The following is a 14,556-nucleotide window of genomic DNA, read 5'->3' as shown; positions in this document are numbered from 1 at the left end:
CAGACCGAAATGAATTAATTTGAAAATTCGGTTCGATGTTAAGGTGCAATAATTTTTCTTACTAAGTAGAGCGATCGAACCATGACACTTGGGCTGCTGTGCGATTTAAAATATTTGAGTTGAACCATTACCATCAACTATATCTTTTGGTAAAACGACAAACGTTTAGTCCTATATTAGTTTATTCGAAAGTTCGGTTTAATTTTTAAAATATAGAATAGTTCGTTTCGATTTCAGTTTTCAATATAAAATTTTGGTTAACCTAACAATCTAAACTTTTATAACTAAATTAATATTACTTGAATGTTTCTAATAAAGTTTATAAGAATATAAATATCACAATGTCTAATAAAAATTATAGTCCTATATCAATCAGTTATCGTAGAAAGTTCGGTTGTGAAAAAAATTTAAATTTCAAGAATATCAATGTTTAAGCTCTCTTGAATGTTCATTATATTTTCGATTTTATGTGTTACAGTTACGTGAACACACTATACTATCTTTAATTCTGAAAATTACTGGATGGTTCTTCTAAGCCTGATTCTCTGGTTATAAGAGTTTACGGGTGAACGGAAATGATCAACTTCTAAACCTGCAAACCGAGTAAATCGAAAGATAAACTTAGATAAATATTCCATTGAAAACAATATGATGGAGGGGGACCGAAAGAGAGGCTGTAGGGATTTTGGGAACCCGAGGACTATAAATCTTTCTAGGTCATAAAACGTGTTTGGATTTGGATTCTTATGGTTCATGAGGTTGTTTGAAGATCTTGTTTGACATTAAACATATAATCTAATAAAAAAACAAACAAACTTCCAATTGAACTTTATAGGATATTGAACTAAGAACGAGAGAGGGACTACAAATGTCTTTGAGGGCCATCTTGGATAGTAAAGGAAACAATATAGCTTTTGGTAAGGGCTTCGTGAAAATATCCGCTAATTGCATATGAGTGCGAATGGGTAGAAGTTTGAGAGAACCATCACTGACTTTGTCTCGAATGAAGTAGCAGTCGATTTCAATATGCTTCGTCCTTTCATGGAACATCGGATTAGTGGCAATGTGGATAGCTGCTTGATTATCACAGAACAATAGTGCCGGGGAGGGAATGGTGATGGATAGTTCGGAAAGTAGCTGTCGAATCCAGATAAGTTCACTGGTGGTTGCTGCCATGGAACGATACTCGGCTTCGGCAGAGGAGCGAGCAATGGTTGGTTGCTTTTTGGCCTTCCAGGAAATTAGAGAATCACCTAAGAAGATGCAGTAACCGGTGGTGGACTTCCTGGAGTCAATGCAAGAGGCCCAATCCGCGTCGGAGAAAGCACGTAACTGTAATGAGGAAGTAGAGGCGTAAAATAAACCTTGACTTGGGTGACCCTTAATATATCGAAGTAAGTGATGGATGGCCATCAAGTGATGAGATCTAGGCCGGGCAACAAACTGACTTAGCTTGTGAACAGCATAGGAAATGTCAGGACGAGTGATGGTGAGATATAAGAGGCGACCAATGAGCTGGCGATATTGAGAAATATCAGAAAGTTCTTCCCCATCGACAGAATTCAAACAAGCTTTGGGATGCATGGGAACATTCGCTGGTTTACAAGCGAGGAAACCAGTGTCTTCTAAGAGTTGCAATGCGTAGTTACGTTGAGACAAGACAATACCGCTTGCTGAACGAGCTATTTCAAGGCCAAGAAAGTACTTGAGATGGCCAAGATCTTTGAGATGAAATTGTTGGTGCAGGGTGCGCTTAATGATGTCAATAGCTTGGACTGAGGGGCCAGTGATGATGATATCATCAACATAAACAAGTAACGCAACAAAGGAATCACCCGAGTCTTTAATGAATAAAGAGTGATCAGATTTTGATTGCCGAAAACCAAGTTGAATGACAAAAGTTGAAAACTTGGAGTACCATTGTCGTGAGGCTTGTTTCAAGCCATATAAAGACTTGTGCAAGCGACAGACCAGCTTTCCCTTATCCTTACTGCACTCCCCCTGTCGTGGATAACCAAGTGGAAGATCCATGTAAACCTCTTCGAACAAATCACCATGGAGAAAAGCATTGTTTACGTCGAGTTGGATAAGCTGCCAATTGTGGCTGGCAGCAAGGGCAATGAGAATCTTGACCGTAACAATTTTTGCAACTGGAGAGAAGGTCTCAAGGAAGTCAATGCCTTCGCGTTGATTATAGCCTTTGGCAACTAATCGAGCTTTGTATCTATCAATGATTCCAGAAGAGTTAAACTTGATTTTGTAAACCCATTTGGAACCAATAGCTTGTTTCCCGGGTGGAAGGCTTACAATAGACCATGTATTGTTGGCTTCTAAAGCAAGAAGCTCAGTCTTCATGGCTTGGCGCCATTCATCATGTAGCACGGCTTGGTGATAAAATTGAGGCTCCGAGTGAGTGGAGACGTTGAGAACAAATTGCCTAAATGCTGGACAGAGTTTTGTGTAGGAAACAAAGTTTGACAGGGGATATGTGTATTTGGATGCCACGGGTGCTGCAATCGGAAAGCTGGACAGCAGGTTGCAATGGAATTCCTGGAGATATGAAGGTGTTCGAGATACACGTGTGGAACGCCGAGGCTGCAAATTCGGAGGTGGCTGGTTCTGGTCATTTATTGTACAAGGGACCTCAAAATCAGGTTGAGATCGGGGTAAAACCAACTTTGGAAACGGCTCAATTATCGATTGAGGATGATTATTGGAGTGAAATGGGAAAACATGTTCATGGAACACAACATCTCTGGATGTGAAGACTTGATTATGTTCAAGATCAAGCAGTCGATAGGCCTTCATACCAGGTGGGTATCCAAGGAATATGCATTTTCTGGCTCGAGGAGCAAATTTTGTGCGATGTTGAGACAACGTAGATGCAAAAGCCAAGCATCCAAAAACTCGTAAGAAATTATAGTCAACCGGGAGATGATATAACCTTTCGAAAGGTGACTGGTTGTGCAGCATGCGAGAGGGTGTCCGATTAATCAAAAAGGCGGCTGTGAGCACACACTCTGTCCAGAAGATCAAAGGGAGACGAGCTTGAAAGAATAAAGCTCGCGCGACATTGAGAAGGTGCTGATGTTTCCGTTCCACAACTGAGTTTTGTTGCGGACGTTCAACACATGATAGTTGGTGAACAATACCTTTCTGATGGAAAAAATCAGTAAGATTCAATTCCTTAGCATTGTCGGACCGAATGATCTTGATGTGAGCTTGAAACTGAGCAAGCACCATGTTGTAGAACCGAGGAATAGACTGAATAGCATCTGATTTATGTTTGAGTAAGTATACCCAAGTGAATCTTGTTGCGTCATCAACAATAGTGAGAAAATATCTGTACCCATGATGCGAAGTTGTAGCTAGGGGACCCCAAATATCGCAATGTATTAAATCAAAAGCATTTTGAGCCATGTGATTGTGTGAGACAAAAGGTAACCTCTTTTGTTTTGCTAGTGGACAAATGTAGCATGGAGTATGACTAAACATCTTTGTAGTATCAAGGTGTAAAGTATGTTTGAGTACAGCAAGATTTTGATCAGATAAATGGCCTAATCTAGTGTGCCAAAGATGCACAGAAGCTTTACCAACTACAGCACATGTATTAGGTTGCATAAGAGGCTTCGAGGGATCACCGTCGAACACGTACAACCCAGCAACGCATCTACCCTTGCCAATCATCCTCTTGTTGGGGAGATCCTGAATTAGGAAATGATCAGGGTAAAAGATGACAGTAAGTTGCGAGTTCTTCGTTAGTGCACTGACAGACAAGAGATTAAACTGAAACTGTGGAACATAGAGTACATCATGTAGGAGCAAGTGTTTCCCAATGCAAACATCACCACAAAGTGTCACAGCTAAAGATGACTGATCCGGAAGTGTAACTGAAGCATTAGATATTGGCCGCATATGAAGAAAAACCTTAATATCATAGCAGACGTGCTGTGATGCACCGGAATCAATTATCCAAGCATGTGGATGAGATAGACCGGAGTGGGACATAATAGACAAGCATGTACCTGTTTGAAAGCAATGCAAGTTCCCTTTGTCTGATGAAGGTGAATCTTCAGTAGTAGTGAGATGACTTGATAAGAAAGTCATGAGTTGTTGGCACTGATTTTGATTAAGTGCTTGGAGGAGATTGCCCAGATTATTGGTAGGAGAGTTGGAGGGAGTATCTCGGTGCTGAATAGTAGACAAATGATTTACAACAGCAGGGGACGTGGAGTTCGTGGAGGGGCGATAATTTTGTCGGAATCCGGGAGGATACCCATGTATTTTATAGCATGTGTCCACGGTGTGGCCATGTACCTGGCACTTTGTGCAGAAAGGACGTTCTCGCCTTTGCCCTCGTGTAGAGTGGTGGAAGGAATTATTAGTGTTCCCTTTTGTGAATTTCCCTTCCTTTACAGCAAATGCTGCTGTATGTGATTCGTCGGAATGAAGCACTGATGGATATCCGATCTTCTTTTGACGCTCATCTTGTGATACAAGAGAAAATACCTTGTTAATCTGAGGTAGGGGATCCATCAACAATATTTGACCACGGATAGGGGCAAATGATTCATTGAGTCCCATAAGAAATGATAGGACATATTCACGCTCAAAATATTCATGAAGCTCCTTGATGCCTCCACAACAACACTTTCCACAACTACAGCTTGGGCGATAATTGCTTAATTCATCCCATAGTGTTTTTAATTTTGTGAAGTAGACACTGATAGTATCTTGACTTTGGGTGAGATTCATGAGATCACGACGAAGCTGAAATACCCGTGGACCATTACTTTGTTGAAATCGATCACGAAGATCGTTCCATATATTTGCGGCAGATTCAGAGAAGATGATACTCGCCGAAATCTCCTTACACACGGAGTTCAAAATCCAGGAAATTACAACATTATTATTGCGAGTCCAATAAGGGAGAAGATCAAGGTTAGTACCTTCTGGTTTAGAGATCGATCCATCCACAAATCCGAGTTTGTTTTTGGCTGAGAGTGCGATGACCATTGCACGGCTCCAAGCGGAGTAATTTTCACCAGTCAAGGCCTGATTCACCAAAATCATTCCCGGATTGTCTGTATGATGAATGAAAAATGGATTTAGGGGATCATCAATGAGAGATCTCTCTGTTGATGCGGCGACACGAGTTGGGGCAATGCCTTCCATGGCGAGATTTCAACTCGGATTGAAAGAAATCAGAGTGAAGCGAAATTGAATATCAAAATCGGAATCGGAATGAATGCCGGAGCGGCAGTGCGTGATTATTTCTGCTCTGATACCATATTGAACTAAGAACGAGAGTGCGGAAGAATTCCTTCCATTTCTGAATGAATAATATTGTTCAGTACAAATCTCTATGTATACTACCATTAACAATCTAACCGTCTTGATTAATTAACTGACTAACTAATCTGATAATTAACTAACTAACTAACTGGTAAGTAACTAACTATGTATAAAACTAACTATGTATAAAATAGGATTATTATTTGAAATTTTAAATTTATCTTATTTCTGTCACATCCCAGGTCCACCCTGAACTCTGTTACCAATTATCATGTACCCACCCTCAATTTATAAAAATGATTGACCCAAATTGTAGAAAAATAAATTGCCTAATCTCATAAAATCATTCATAACTCTCACACAATCCCATGTAGTACGGGATATTACAATCTCAAGTTTGTAGTTTCACGGAAGATGCAAGGACATGGAAAGATACAGCGAAAGCGTACCTGCTGCATTTGCTGCGGTAGCTTCATGATAGACATCAGTAATGAATAATATCTCTGATGGATTATCAACCCCCAAAGATTGAGTGATTTCAATATAGCTTTTAGTTTCTTTCTTGTTACTGCAAACAATACAGAGAAATTTTTCATTTTATTAGAAAAGTGAAACACAAACATTTCCAGTAAAGAGCATTCTTTTGCGAGAACTAAGCTCACCCCACTGTAGTATCGAAAAATCCAGACAAGTACTTTCTGAGATCACCAAAAGTTGTGTTACCAAACAGGAGCCTTTGTGCCAATCTGCTTCCACTGGAATATATATATACCTAATGGACGAAAGAGAAAAAAAAAGAGAAACAAGAAAAATTTGTTGGTCAGAAATGCAAGCAAGCAGTCGTAAACACAAGCAATCATGAGCTCGACAAAACAATAGTGAATAATCTGAAGTATGATCTGAGGTCAGAAGACTATTCAAATTGATAAAATGTGAGAAGACAATCGGAAACACGGAAGCTAGACCGAACTGAGAATCAAGGCATCTGGTACAAAGAAGAATATCGGCAAAGGCGTATAAAAGGACACGGGTAAGTGTAAACCAACTGTCATGACCGACAAATGCACAAAACACAGGAATCAAATTCTTATCAGAAAACAAATTCAGATTTAATGAGAATTATGTTGATAACGAAATTCTTGGTTACAATAAATTCCATTCCCTAACATAGACGATTTTTATTCCAAAATGACATGGTGCTCTGCATCTATAAATAGAGGCAAGGATTACCAATATGATACAAAGTAAGAATGTGATAATGGCATTCTATCTAAACACGTGGAACAAACTTGTTTCCATCCCTATGGGCTATATGACATGTCCCCGGCTGAGGGAAAATAAGCATAAATGATTCGTAGTGATGAGTTGAATTCGCTAATACACCATTCCGGCACGTATTATATCTATACCAGATTACCATAGTTGACTTGAGCCTATTAGAGTAACAACTTTCGGTATGATATGGGACACCAAATTTTTTTCCAATTATAACCCAATATTATGTTTGTTATTTAAATTTCATTCCATATGCTTGTTACTAATTTTAGCATATTTCAAAAAAGAAAATTCAACATTTTTTCCCAACTAATTCCTGTAAACAAGATAAATAAAATTTCAGTTTGTTTATCTATCATTCTAGATATAAAAATGCATAATTAAACTGATTATTCAAAAATAAAAATATATCATTCATAAAAAAATATTAATATATTGTAAACTTGCATCGCGTGTACCTTAATGCTAGTTCTCTGTTATGTTTCACTTCATCAGATAAACAACTCAATAAAAGATTCAAGATAAATCATTTAAGAAAGTATTGATAAATTTCAGACCATTTTCAAGCTCCTTTACAAAATTTCCCGTCGATTTATTACAAATATAAAGGGAAAGTACACTGAGAAAATTTAGAAATCAGGTGTAAGCATTTTGGTACTTTTGCAGGAGAGAAGGCAGAAGTCAATGTTCTGTAGTTTTGTTATACAATATTTTAAACCTCATATGGAAGCAAAACCACACATGATTTTCTTGGCAATTTTTGTGTCATTTGGATATATCTCAGGTGAGCTAGATGTTATTTCCCAACATTTTATGTACATTCATACAAAAAGGTGTTCGATATATTTGTTGACTAGAAGAGGCAACATTCAGCTATTGTAATGAAAATAGAAATGCAATGCATTAGAAGTAGGCTGGAATGGAGAATAACCTTAATTCCAAGAGCATGCCATTTTTCCAGAGCCTCAGGTACATCATCAAAAACGATTCCCTCTATCTCATTATTTTGAAATCCAGTTTGCCATATATGACCCTTAACGAGGATAAATCAAACCATTGGTATCAAAAGACTCAAAATCATTCTTTCTGAAAGACTTGGAGAAATACCAATAAAAAAGATCATATGAAAGAGATCATATTTATCTTACTTGTAATTGTTTCAAGGAAGTTATTTTCCTGTCAGCTTTGATCATTGCCTCAACATTAGCAACCAAAGCCCCAATTACATCCTCTTTTTCACCATCAGATGGGATGGGAATCGCACCAACCACACCATTTTCTAGATCTTCACTTACCTGATTGAAAAAAGTCCATAAAAAAAGCAACATATCAGAATAAGAAAGAATTTCTCGAGGAATTATATTATTATGCAAAAACTTCTAAATGCATTTCATGAGTCCTTGAGAACAAGCTCAGTCAGCAGTAAAAAAATTCATAGGTCAACTGAGAGTACGGACAGGAATCACCAACAGACATTCGCAAGGACTGGGATTTTAAGATGCAAGTGCAATAACTTCTACTTATCATGGCTGTTCCGCCTCAAAAATATTCGGGCCAGAGTTGGCATCTGACACGACTAGCTGTGGATGAAACTTCATATTTCCTTCAAGCATATTTACCACACTTTTCTTGTATTTTACTACTTTGTGTGTTTTTCTGTTTCTTCTGTTTTTAATAAATGATAACAATAATATAGTGAATAGATATGAGACAAAACAATAATCGAGCGGTTCTATCATATAACCTACACCCATGGGAAATTACAAGATCCAAGAGGGCTAAAATGCTTATTGTGATTTTTCTCTTAATTTTAATACAATCATGACCTCATTACATAATAGAAGAAATTATCTTGGACAAACATGGTAGGGGAGATCTTTCCAACAATAACATAACAAAATCATTATCACATATTTGTTTCAATCTCGATCATATCACACAAAATTATACTTTTTTCGTCATAAATGTCACATAATCTCGACTCTACCAACTGTGATTTTATTTTTCTAATATGTAAATCTAATTATACGTATCATTACTCACAAAAGTAACGCACCAAAAGTACCATTAAGTTGAAAGAGCTGCGTTCCAAAATGTTTTATATTTCTATTCTTGATTGACTAGGAAGTCAAATCGATTGTTTTTGTGGAATGGAAATATTACTAGAAAACCCATTAAATTGTGTTACAAAATTCGGCTAGACGTCAGCCGACCGCAGGCATTGACTAATTGGCCTATGCGTCCTAAGCGCTGGGGGTGTCCTTCTTGCAAAAGATGCTTCAAATGCACAAGGTTGAATTGGAGATGGAGGGGAAGAAGATGAAGTAGAACCAAGTTCAAAGCTTACTTAGAAAATAGTTGATGAAGCAAATGGAGCAGAAAAAAATCTACAACCCCAAAGAACTCTAGAGTTAGATAATTTCACGAGTATGATTTTGCATCCGAAGAAGAAAAAGAAGATCACAACGACGATATTGAATTTGTGGCTGATAAAGAACATGTTGAAAATTATGGAGAAAAAGAAGTGGAGGAAATTGGGGATAATATTTCTCATCGCAAAATCGAAGAAGCCATAGAGAGTATTTTATTAGTTGTGTAATTTTGAACTCATTTTAAACTTGATGTTATTGTGTTGTATTTATGGTATGTAATTTATTATATTGATACTGTAGAATCAGACTAGCCTAGTCTCCACCTAGGCGCTGGTTTGATGTCCGACTAGCACCTAGCGAATTTTAAAACCTCACCATTAAATATGTTACCATCAGACATCAAAAGCACAACTCAGTCAATATGCTTACACATAAAGACTCCCAAAATGATCGACTTACTTGAGCTTGTAACAGCTTAATATCGTCTTGAGTTTCAGCAGTGTCGTATGTCAGTTCCAAATGCCTCCCCACATTATCACGAGCATATGGAAAGAGAACGTCTGTGACGAATGATATGGGAGTAGTGGTTCCTTCTATATCAAGTACAATGCAACGCTGCAAAAAATTGAATTAAGCTATTGAAACATATTCAAAGCTAAAGACAAAGTTTTGCACAATAAACGATGACTTGAAACTTACTCTTGACGGCTCAATCCCTTTATTTAAAGAAAGAGTGCCAGCCTTTGCAGATATTTTTGCATTTCGATGGCTTCCCATGACTCCATTCAAATGGCGAATGGGACTATGAGATGGAGTAGACCAGTCCAATCCTAACTGATGGAGTTTAATGGCAGCATCAAAGAGGTAATGGTAGCATTCAGCCTGGAAGATTAAGTTGCCAATTAAGAAGACAGCAAAATTAACTTTCACAATATTAGTTTAAAACATTAATAGTCAAATCGTGAAAATAACTATGATCACTAATCTCAGAGTATAGTGAAACAAAAGACACTATTAGTAGTTAAATCATGAAAATAATTATGATCGCTTATCTCAGAGTATAGTGAAACATAAGAAAAACTAACTAGAAACAGAAATACAAGTACACAACCTTTTCTTCTTGCGAGATGCAAGAACATAGAATGACCAATTGCCAGTCAAAAACCATATGTCATGTATTATTCCACATAACACATGGTGTAGCTTTCATTATTCTATGCACCATGTTTATTCAATTTAACACTCGCCTGTGTTTTAGCACTGATCCAAGAATCCCCCCATACGTATATTCCATGGTTCCGAACAAGCACAGCAGTGGTTTTTGGATATGCTTTGATCTGCAAAACAAGGAAATGTGTTCAATGTTTGCAAAAGAATGCAACTTCACCATAACTTGACACTTGTAAGGACTTTATTTAGACCAACTACAGATGCATTGTGATAAATGTGCCCAATCCCGTTCATCTTCATTTCTCTCAATATCACTACATTTAAATACTCGAGTTCTTTATATTTTCAAATTATAGTAAACATTGAATAATCAGATCTTAAATATTGATTTAATTTAGATATGGCCATTGACCCCTTCTTTCACAATGATTTTAGACAATTACCAAACTACTTCAGTACACCCTCCAAGTGGAGATTTCACTATGATCCATATATGGCTCACTTGTATTCCAAATTAAAGTAAGACTATAATCTCTCTTCCAAGTTTATATTGGGCTAAGTTGAACTAAAATCATATCAATCATATAACGCGCTTACAAGAAGTTCGTGAGCTAGGATGAACAAAGTGCCAAGACAGTATCCAGCAGAGAAACGAAGAAGCTTTTAGTTCAAGAACAATAAGTTGAAGGGTGTGCACTTGTAATAAATTTGGCACCCTTTTCACAAAATATTTTTAAGCAGATGATTACAAGTCGTAGCAGTAAAAAAATCCGAATTTTTATGACGGACAACCATGAAAACTTTGATACAGCAGATAAACTTTCTAGAGTTCTAGTTATAATCAAAACATGTGATTGAGGAGATTCTCAGTCCCAATTGTGAGTTAATGCTTATTTTGAATCCAAGACGGCATGGTTAGTTCTGTAACTGTTATATGTGACTCATTGGCAGTATTATGATCCATGGCAAGAGAGTCGTCATTCGCTTTTAGATACTTCCAATGAGTATAAACTGAGATGACTACTCACGATTCAATCACTTGTAAGAGAAGAAAAGTATTCGATTTAGCATCGTATGAGTCGTTGTTTGCATCATATGTGCTCTTTTCTGATTTGGATTAACTAGTGTTTTCGTTTAAAGCTTAGTTAAATATTTTCTGTTCTGTTACTGATTATGTTCCCTTCAAAAATATATTATGTATGTCTATTTTCAAATTATGTTATTTGATACTTGTGATCACTAGGGTGGCAAATCCAACATATAATGAGTGTTTCAAATAAGTATTTGAGAGGCCACAATTAAGTAAAAGCTCGGGAAGTGAGAACTCAAAAGGTAAAAAATCAAGCATGACTTAGAAAACTTAATGTTCAACATTTTTAGATTTAAGATAGTTATGTGTTGTTATAGTTATCGTGTTGTAAAAGGATTTCCGTATTTTTCAGAACTATATCTTCTATTCAGATACTAAGTCTCAACCGACTCCTCGGTAGGGAGAACAAAGTAAAGTAAAAATTTTGTCATGCTCTTTGGCCAAGTGTTCAAGCTCGGCTGTTCAACCAGTTGAGAGCTCTATTCTGCAAATTATGAGAGTCTACTGATTGAAAACGATCACAGCGGGCAAACTGTTTCTTCCGTTGTGGGTTCCAGTAATTACATGGCACCACATGATTCACATCTCTGACATATGATATGATAATATGGTTCAAAATGTGCACTCATACGACTATGTCATCCAATAACTATAAAAACCATCAAGAGAGACAAGCTTTGACTATTAATAACTGCCCAATGGTAGCTAGCATACTTATTTTCACACACGTAAAGAAGTAGATTTTGTATTGAGACACCGAACCAATGTCCATGGTGTGATAGTGTTAAAAAGGACACTCTATTGTGCTTTGTTCTTCAAATATTCATGCAATTGTGTAATGATTTACACACCATACACACTATATCATGCAAGCAATCAAGGGCAGTATGCAGTAGCATGGAAAAGATTCAGGAAGAAACCTTACTGCTTCAGCAAGAGAATCTGTAAGTTCTCTTTCATGGGCAGTATTCTCAATAATTGGAACAACAAGTTCATCGTAGTAACCATGACCTTGAATTCCCTTTATCATTTCCATATGAGTAATCTATAAATTGACAAAATCCACCACAAGCTGATAAAAATCATAATTGGAATTTCTTTATATAATTTTTTTGACAGAATTCAATATATGTACCCGAAATTCTTTTGACAATGGATCAATCATCGTTACCAGGCAAGACTCCATCCCATGACTGTGGATAACAGCACCAGCATCACGCAATTCATGTGCCTACAAAAATATATCAGTGTTATCATAACGTAGTTCCCAAAAAAAATAAGCAGAACGATCAGAGGCCTTCAGAGAAAAGAAAGTGAAAGCATAGCTCTTAATTTACATTTCGTATAACTAGACATGAGATAGAAACTCAATATGGTAATCAAATTTCACGCCTAATTATATGTCAATTCACATAGTAATGAAGCCCTGATTCTCTCCCAACAAGATTCAGAGCACAAGTGACACAGTTAGCTCAGAAAATTAAGATCACCACAAAAGACTATTTCAAGAACATTAATCGAAGACCACTTACGAACTCAGTTCAGACAGTTTTAGCATTATAAATTCATCTATAATGGCATAATCATTCTTCTAGTCTCTCGATTTTTATATGAGAGCAAATACATCCATGTGAAACAACATGACAGGAACGAACGAATTAAAACTAGGCCCAATCCAGTTCCATATGTTCCCCTGACACCTATAATTTAACAGCTACCACTGATTTTCATAAACAGCGTACCTTCAAAAACACGGGACTGCTGTCAGAGCATTTGGGAGGCTTATAAGGCCAAGGCTTTGTCAATGGTTCAGACAACACTGACCCACTCGAAGACAACACATACATATCATCGACTTCCATTCTTTCCTTCTGCACCCCTACAAAACACCCACCCAATATTCACTCAATTAGACACCCACTTAAACCAAAATAAAAATAAAAAACAAAAAAAATCCAGCGAAAAAACCACATCCATTCGAGCTGCAAAATAATCAAGAGAAGATGCGCATACACACAAAATACAGCTGTACCTGAAGGAGACATGACAATAAGTTGCTGTTTCCTGGGAATGGACTCATCATGGACTCTAACGGCGATGCTTCCGCCGGTGCCAGAAACCCAACCCAGGTGATAGAATTGGCGGCATAGCTCAGAAATCAGGGTCTTCGTCCCTTTGACCTTGCTGCTCTCCAAATACGCCAGTGATGTAGAAGCCATTTTCTCAGCTCCGTTAATGGCGGCGAGTGGGGCTGCTGAAACTGCAGCCATGCTTTGTATGTAGTGTGTATATATCGGTGTGGACAGGTGAATTATTCTCTGGGTGGGGAATTCTGATTGGAGGAGAGTTGGATTAAATGTATCAAATCTTGGTTATAAAAATTCAGTCTTTACTATTGTTTTAATTAATGATTTCACTTTTCCTTTCCAAAAAAAAAATAATGATTTCACTTTCATTGAATTAGAATATATACAAAGGCGACCAACTACGATTTTTTTTAATAAAAAGGTTCATATTCCCTTATTATTATATTCTTATATTGCATTTAGGTTAAAGAATTTACTTTTTCAATATGACGATATAATCTATTATCATTATCTTTCTGTGTATATTGAGTAAATCTTCAGAATAATGTAAACTATGAAAAACTCGGTTTAATAATATTTGGGTTGGTTTTTCGTAATATTTCAATTTTTCATAAAACACCAATATATAAATTTAGCTACCATTTTTAGGTATATAAAAATGATTTAGATAGTGCTATATAGACCATGTTTTAGATCAAATACATATATGTATCTAAACTTATTGTATGATATATATTTATGTAACCTCAAATTTTACTTTAGTACCTTTATTGACATGGAAGATAAAAAAAAATGTTATTAGAAATTAAATATGCTAATAAAAATAGTATTGAAACCAAGCACCAGCTAATTATGTTGATTTATTTTCTGGTGCTCCTCGGGGGATACAACCCCATTAAAGATGTTTTATGACTACAAAGCCAAAAAATATTTTTTAAATAAAAAATAAATATGTGATTTTTTTTTTTTATCGAAGAACGCCAAAAATAAGTCGATGAACATGATATTGCCCAAATTAGTGAACCTTCTCTCATATGACTGTGTTGAATGTTGATAGAAATATTTGATCTTAACATAAAAACAGTTCTTGCAAGATCCATCCTCTCATGTTTGGTCAATATTTAGATATGAAAACAATGTGAGATTAGGAACGAGTTTGGTCAAATCTGAGACTCGTCTCGTGAACTCTTCATGATCCTAGTTAAAAACATATCAAAAATATTGAAAAAATAATTTCACGACCTCTAATAATCGAATTTTCAAGGTT

At 36.5% G+C, this 14,556-nt stretch overlaps 1 protein-coding gene across 1 annotated transcript; it reads right to left on the bottom strand.

The window, feature by feature from the left end:
• Window positions 1–5,685: 5,685 nt before the first annotated feature.
• Window positions 5,686–13,556, bottom strand: LOC140822732 (probable bifunctional methylthioribulose-1-phosphate dehydratase/enolase-phosphatase E1 1). The gene is made up of 11 exons (XM_073183591.1): window positions 13,235–13,556; window positions 12,945–13,081; window positions 12,338–12,433; window positions 12,128–12,247; window positions 10,190–10,279; window positions 9,642–9,824; window positions 9,402–9,557; window positions 7,719–7,865; window positions 7,502–7,603; window positions 5,958–6,067; window positions 5,686–5,863 (listed from the first exon to the last, which is right to left on the bottom strand). The coding sequence occupies exons 1-11, from the start codon at window positions 13,470–13,472 to the stop codon at window positions 5,701–5,703; spliced, it is 1,542 nt and encodes a 513-aa protein (XP_073039692.1). The 5' UTR covers window positions 13,473–13,556; the 3' UTR covers window positions 5,686–5,700.
• Window positions 13,557–14,556: the final 1,000 nt, after the last annotated feature.

This window comes from Primulina eburnea, chromosome 2, assembly GCF_022965805.1.
Source record: "Primulina eburnea isolate SZY01 chromosome 2, ASM2296580v1, whole genome shotgun sequence".
Taxonomy (NCBI): Eukaryota; Viridiplantae; Streptophyta; class Magnoliopsida; order Lamiales; family Gesneriaceae; genus Primulina; species Primulina eburnea.
Note: the sequence above shows the minus strand (reverse complement) of the source record. Positions and strands in the feature narration are given on the sequence as shown.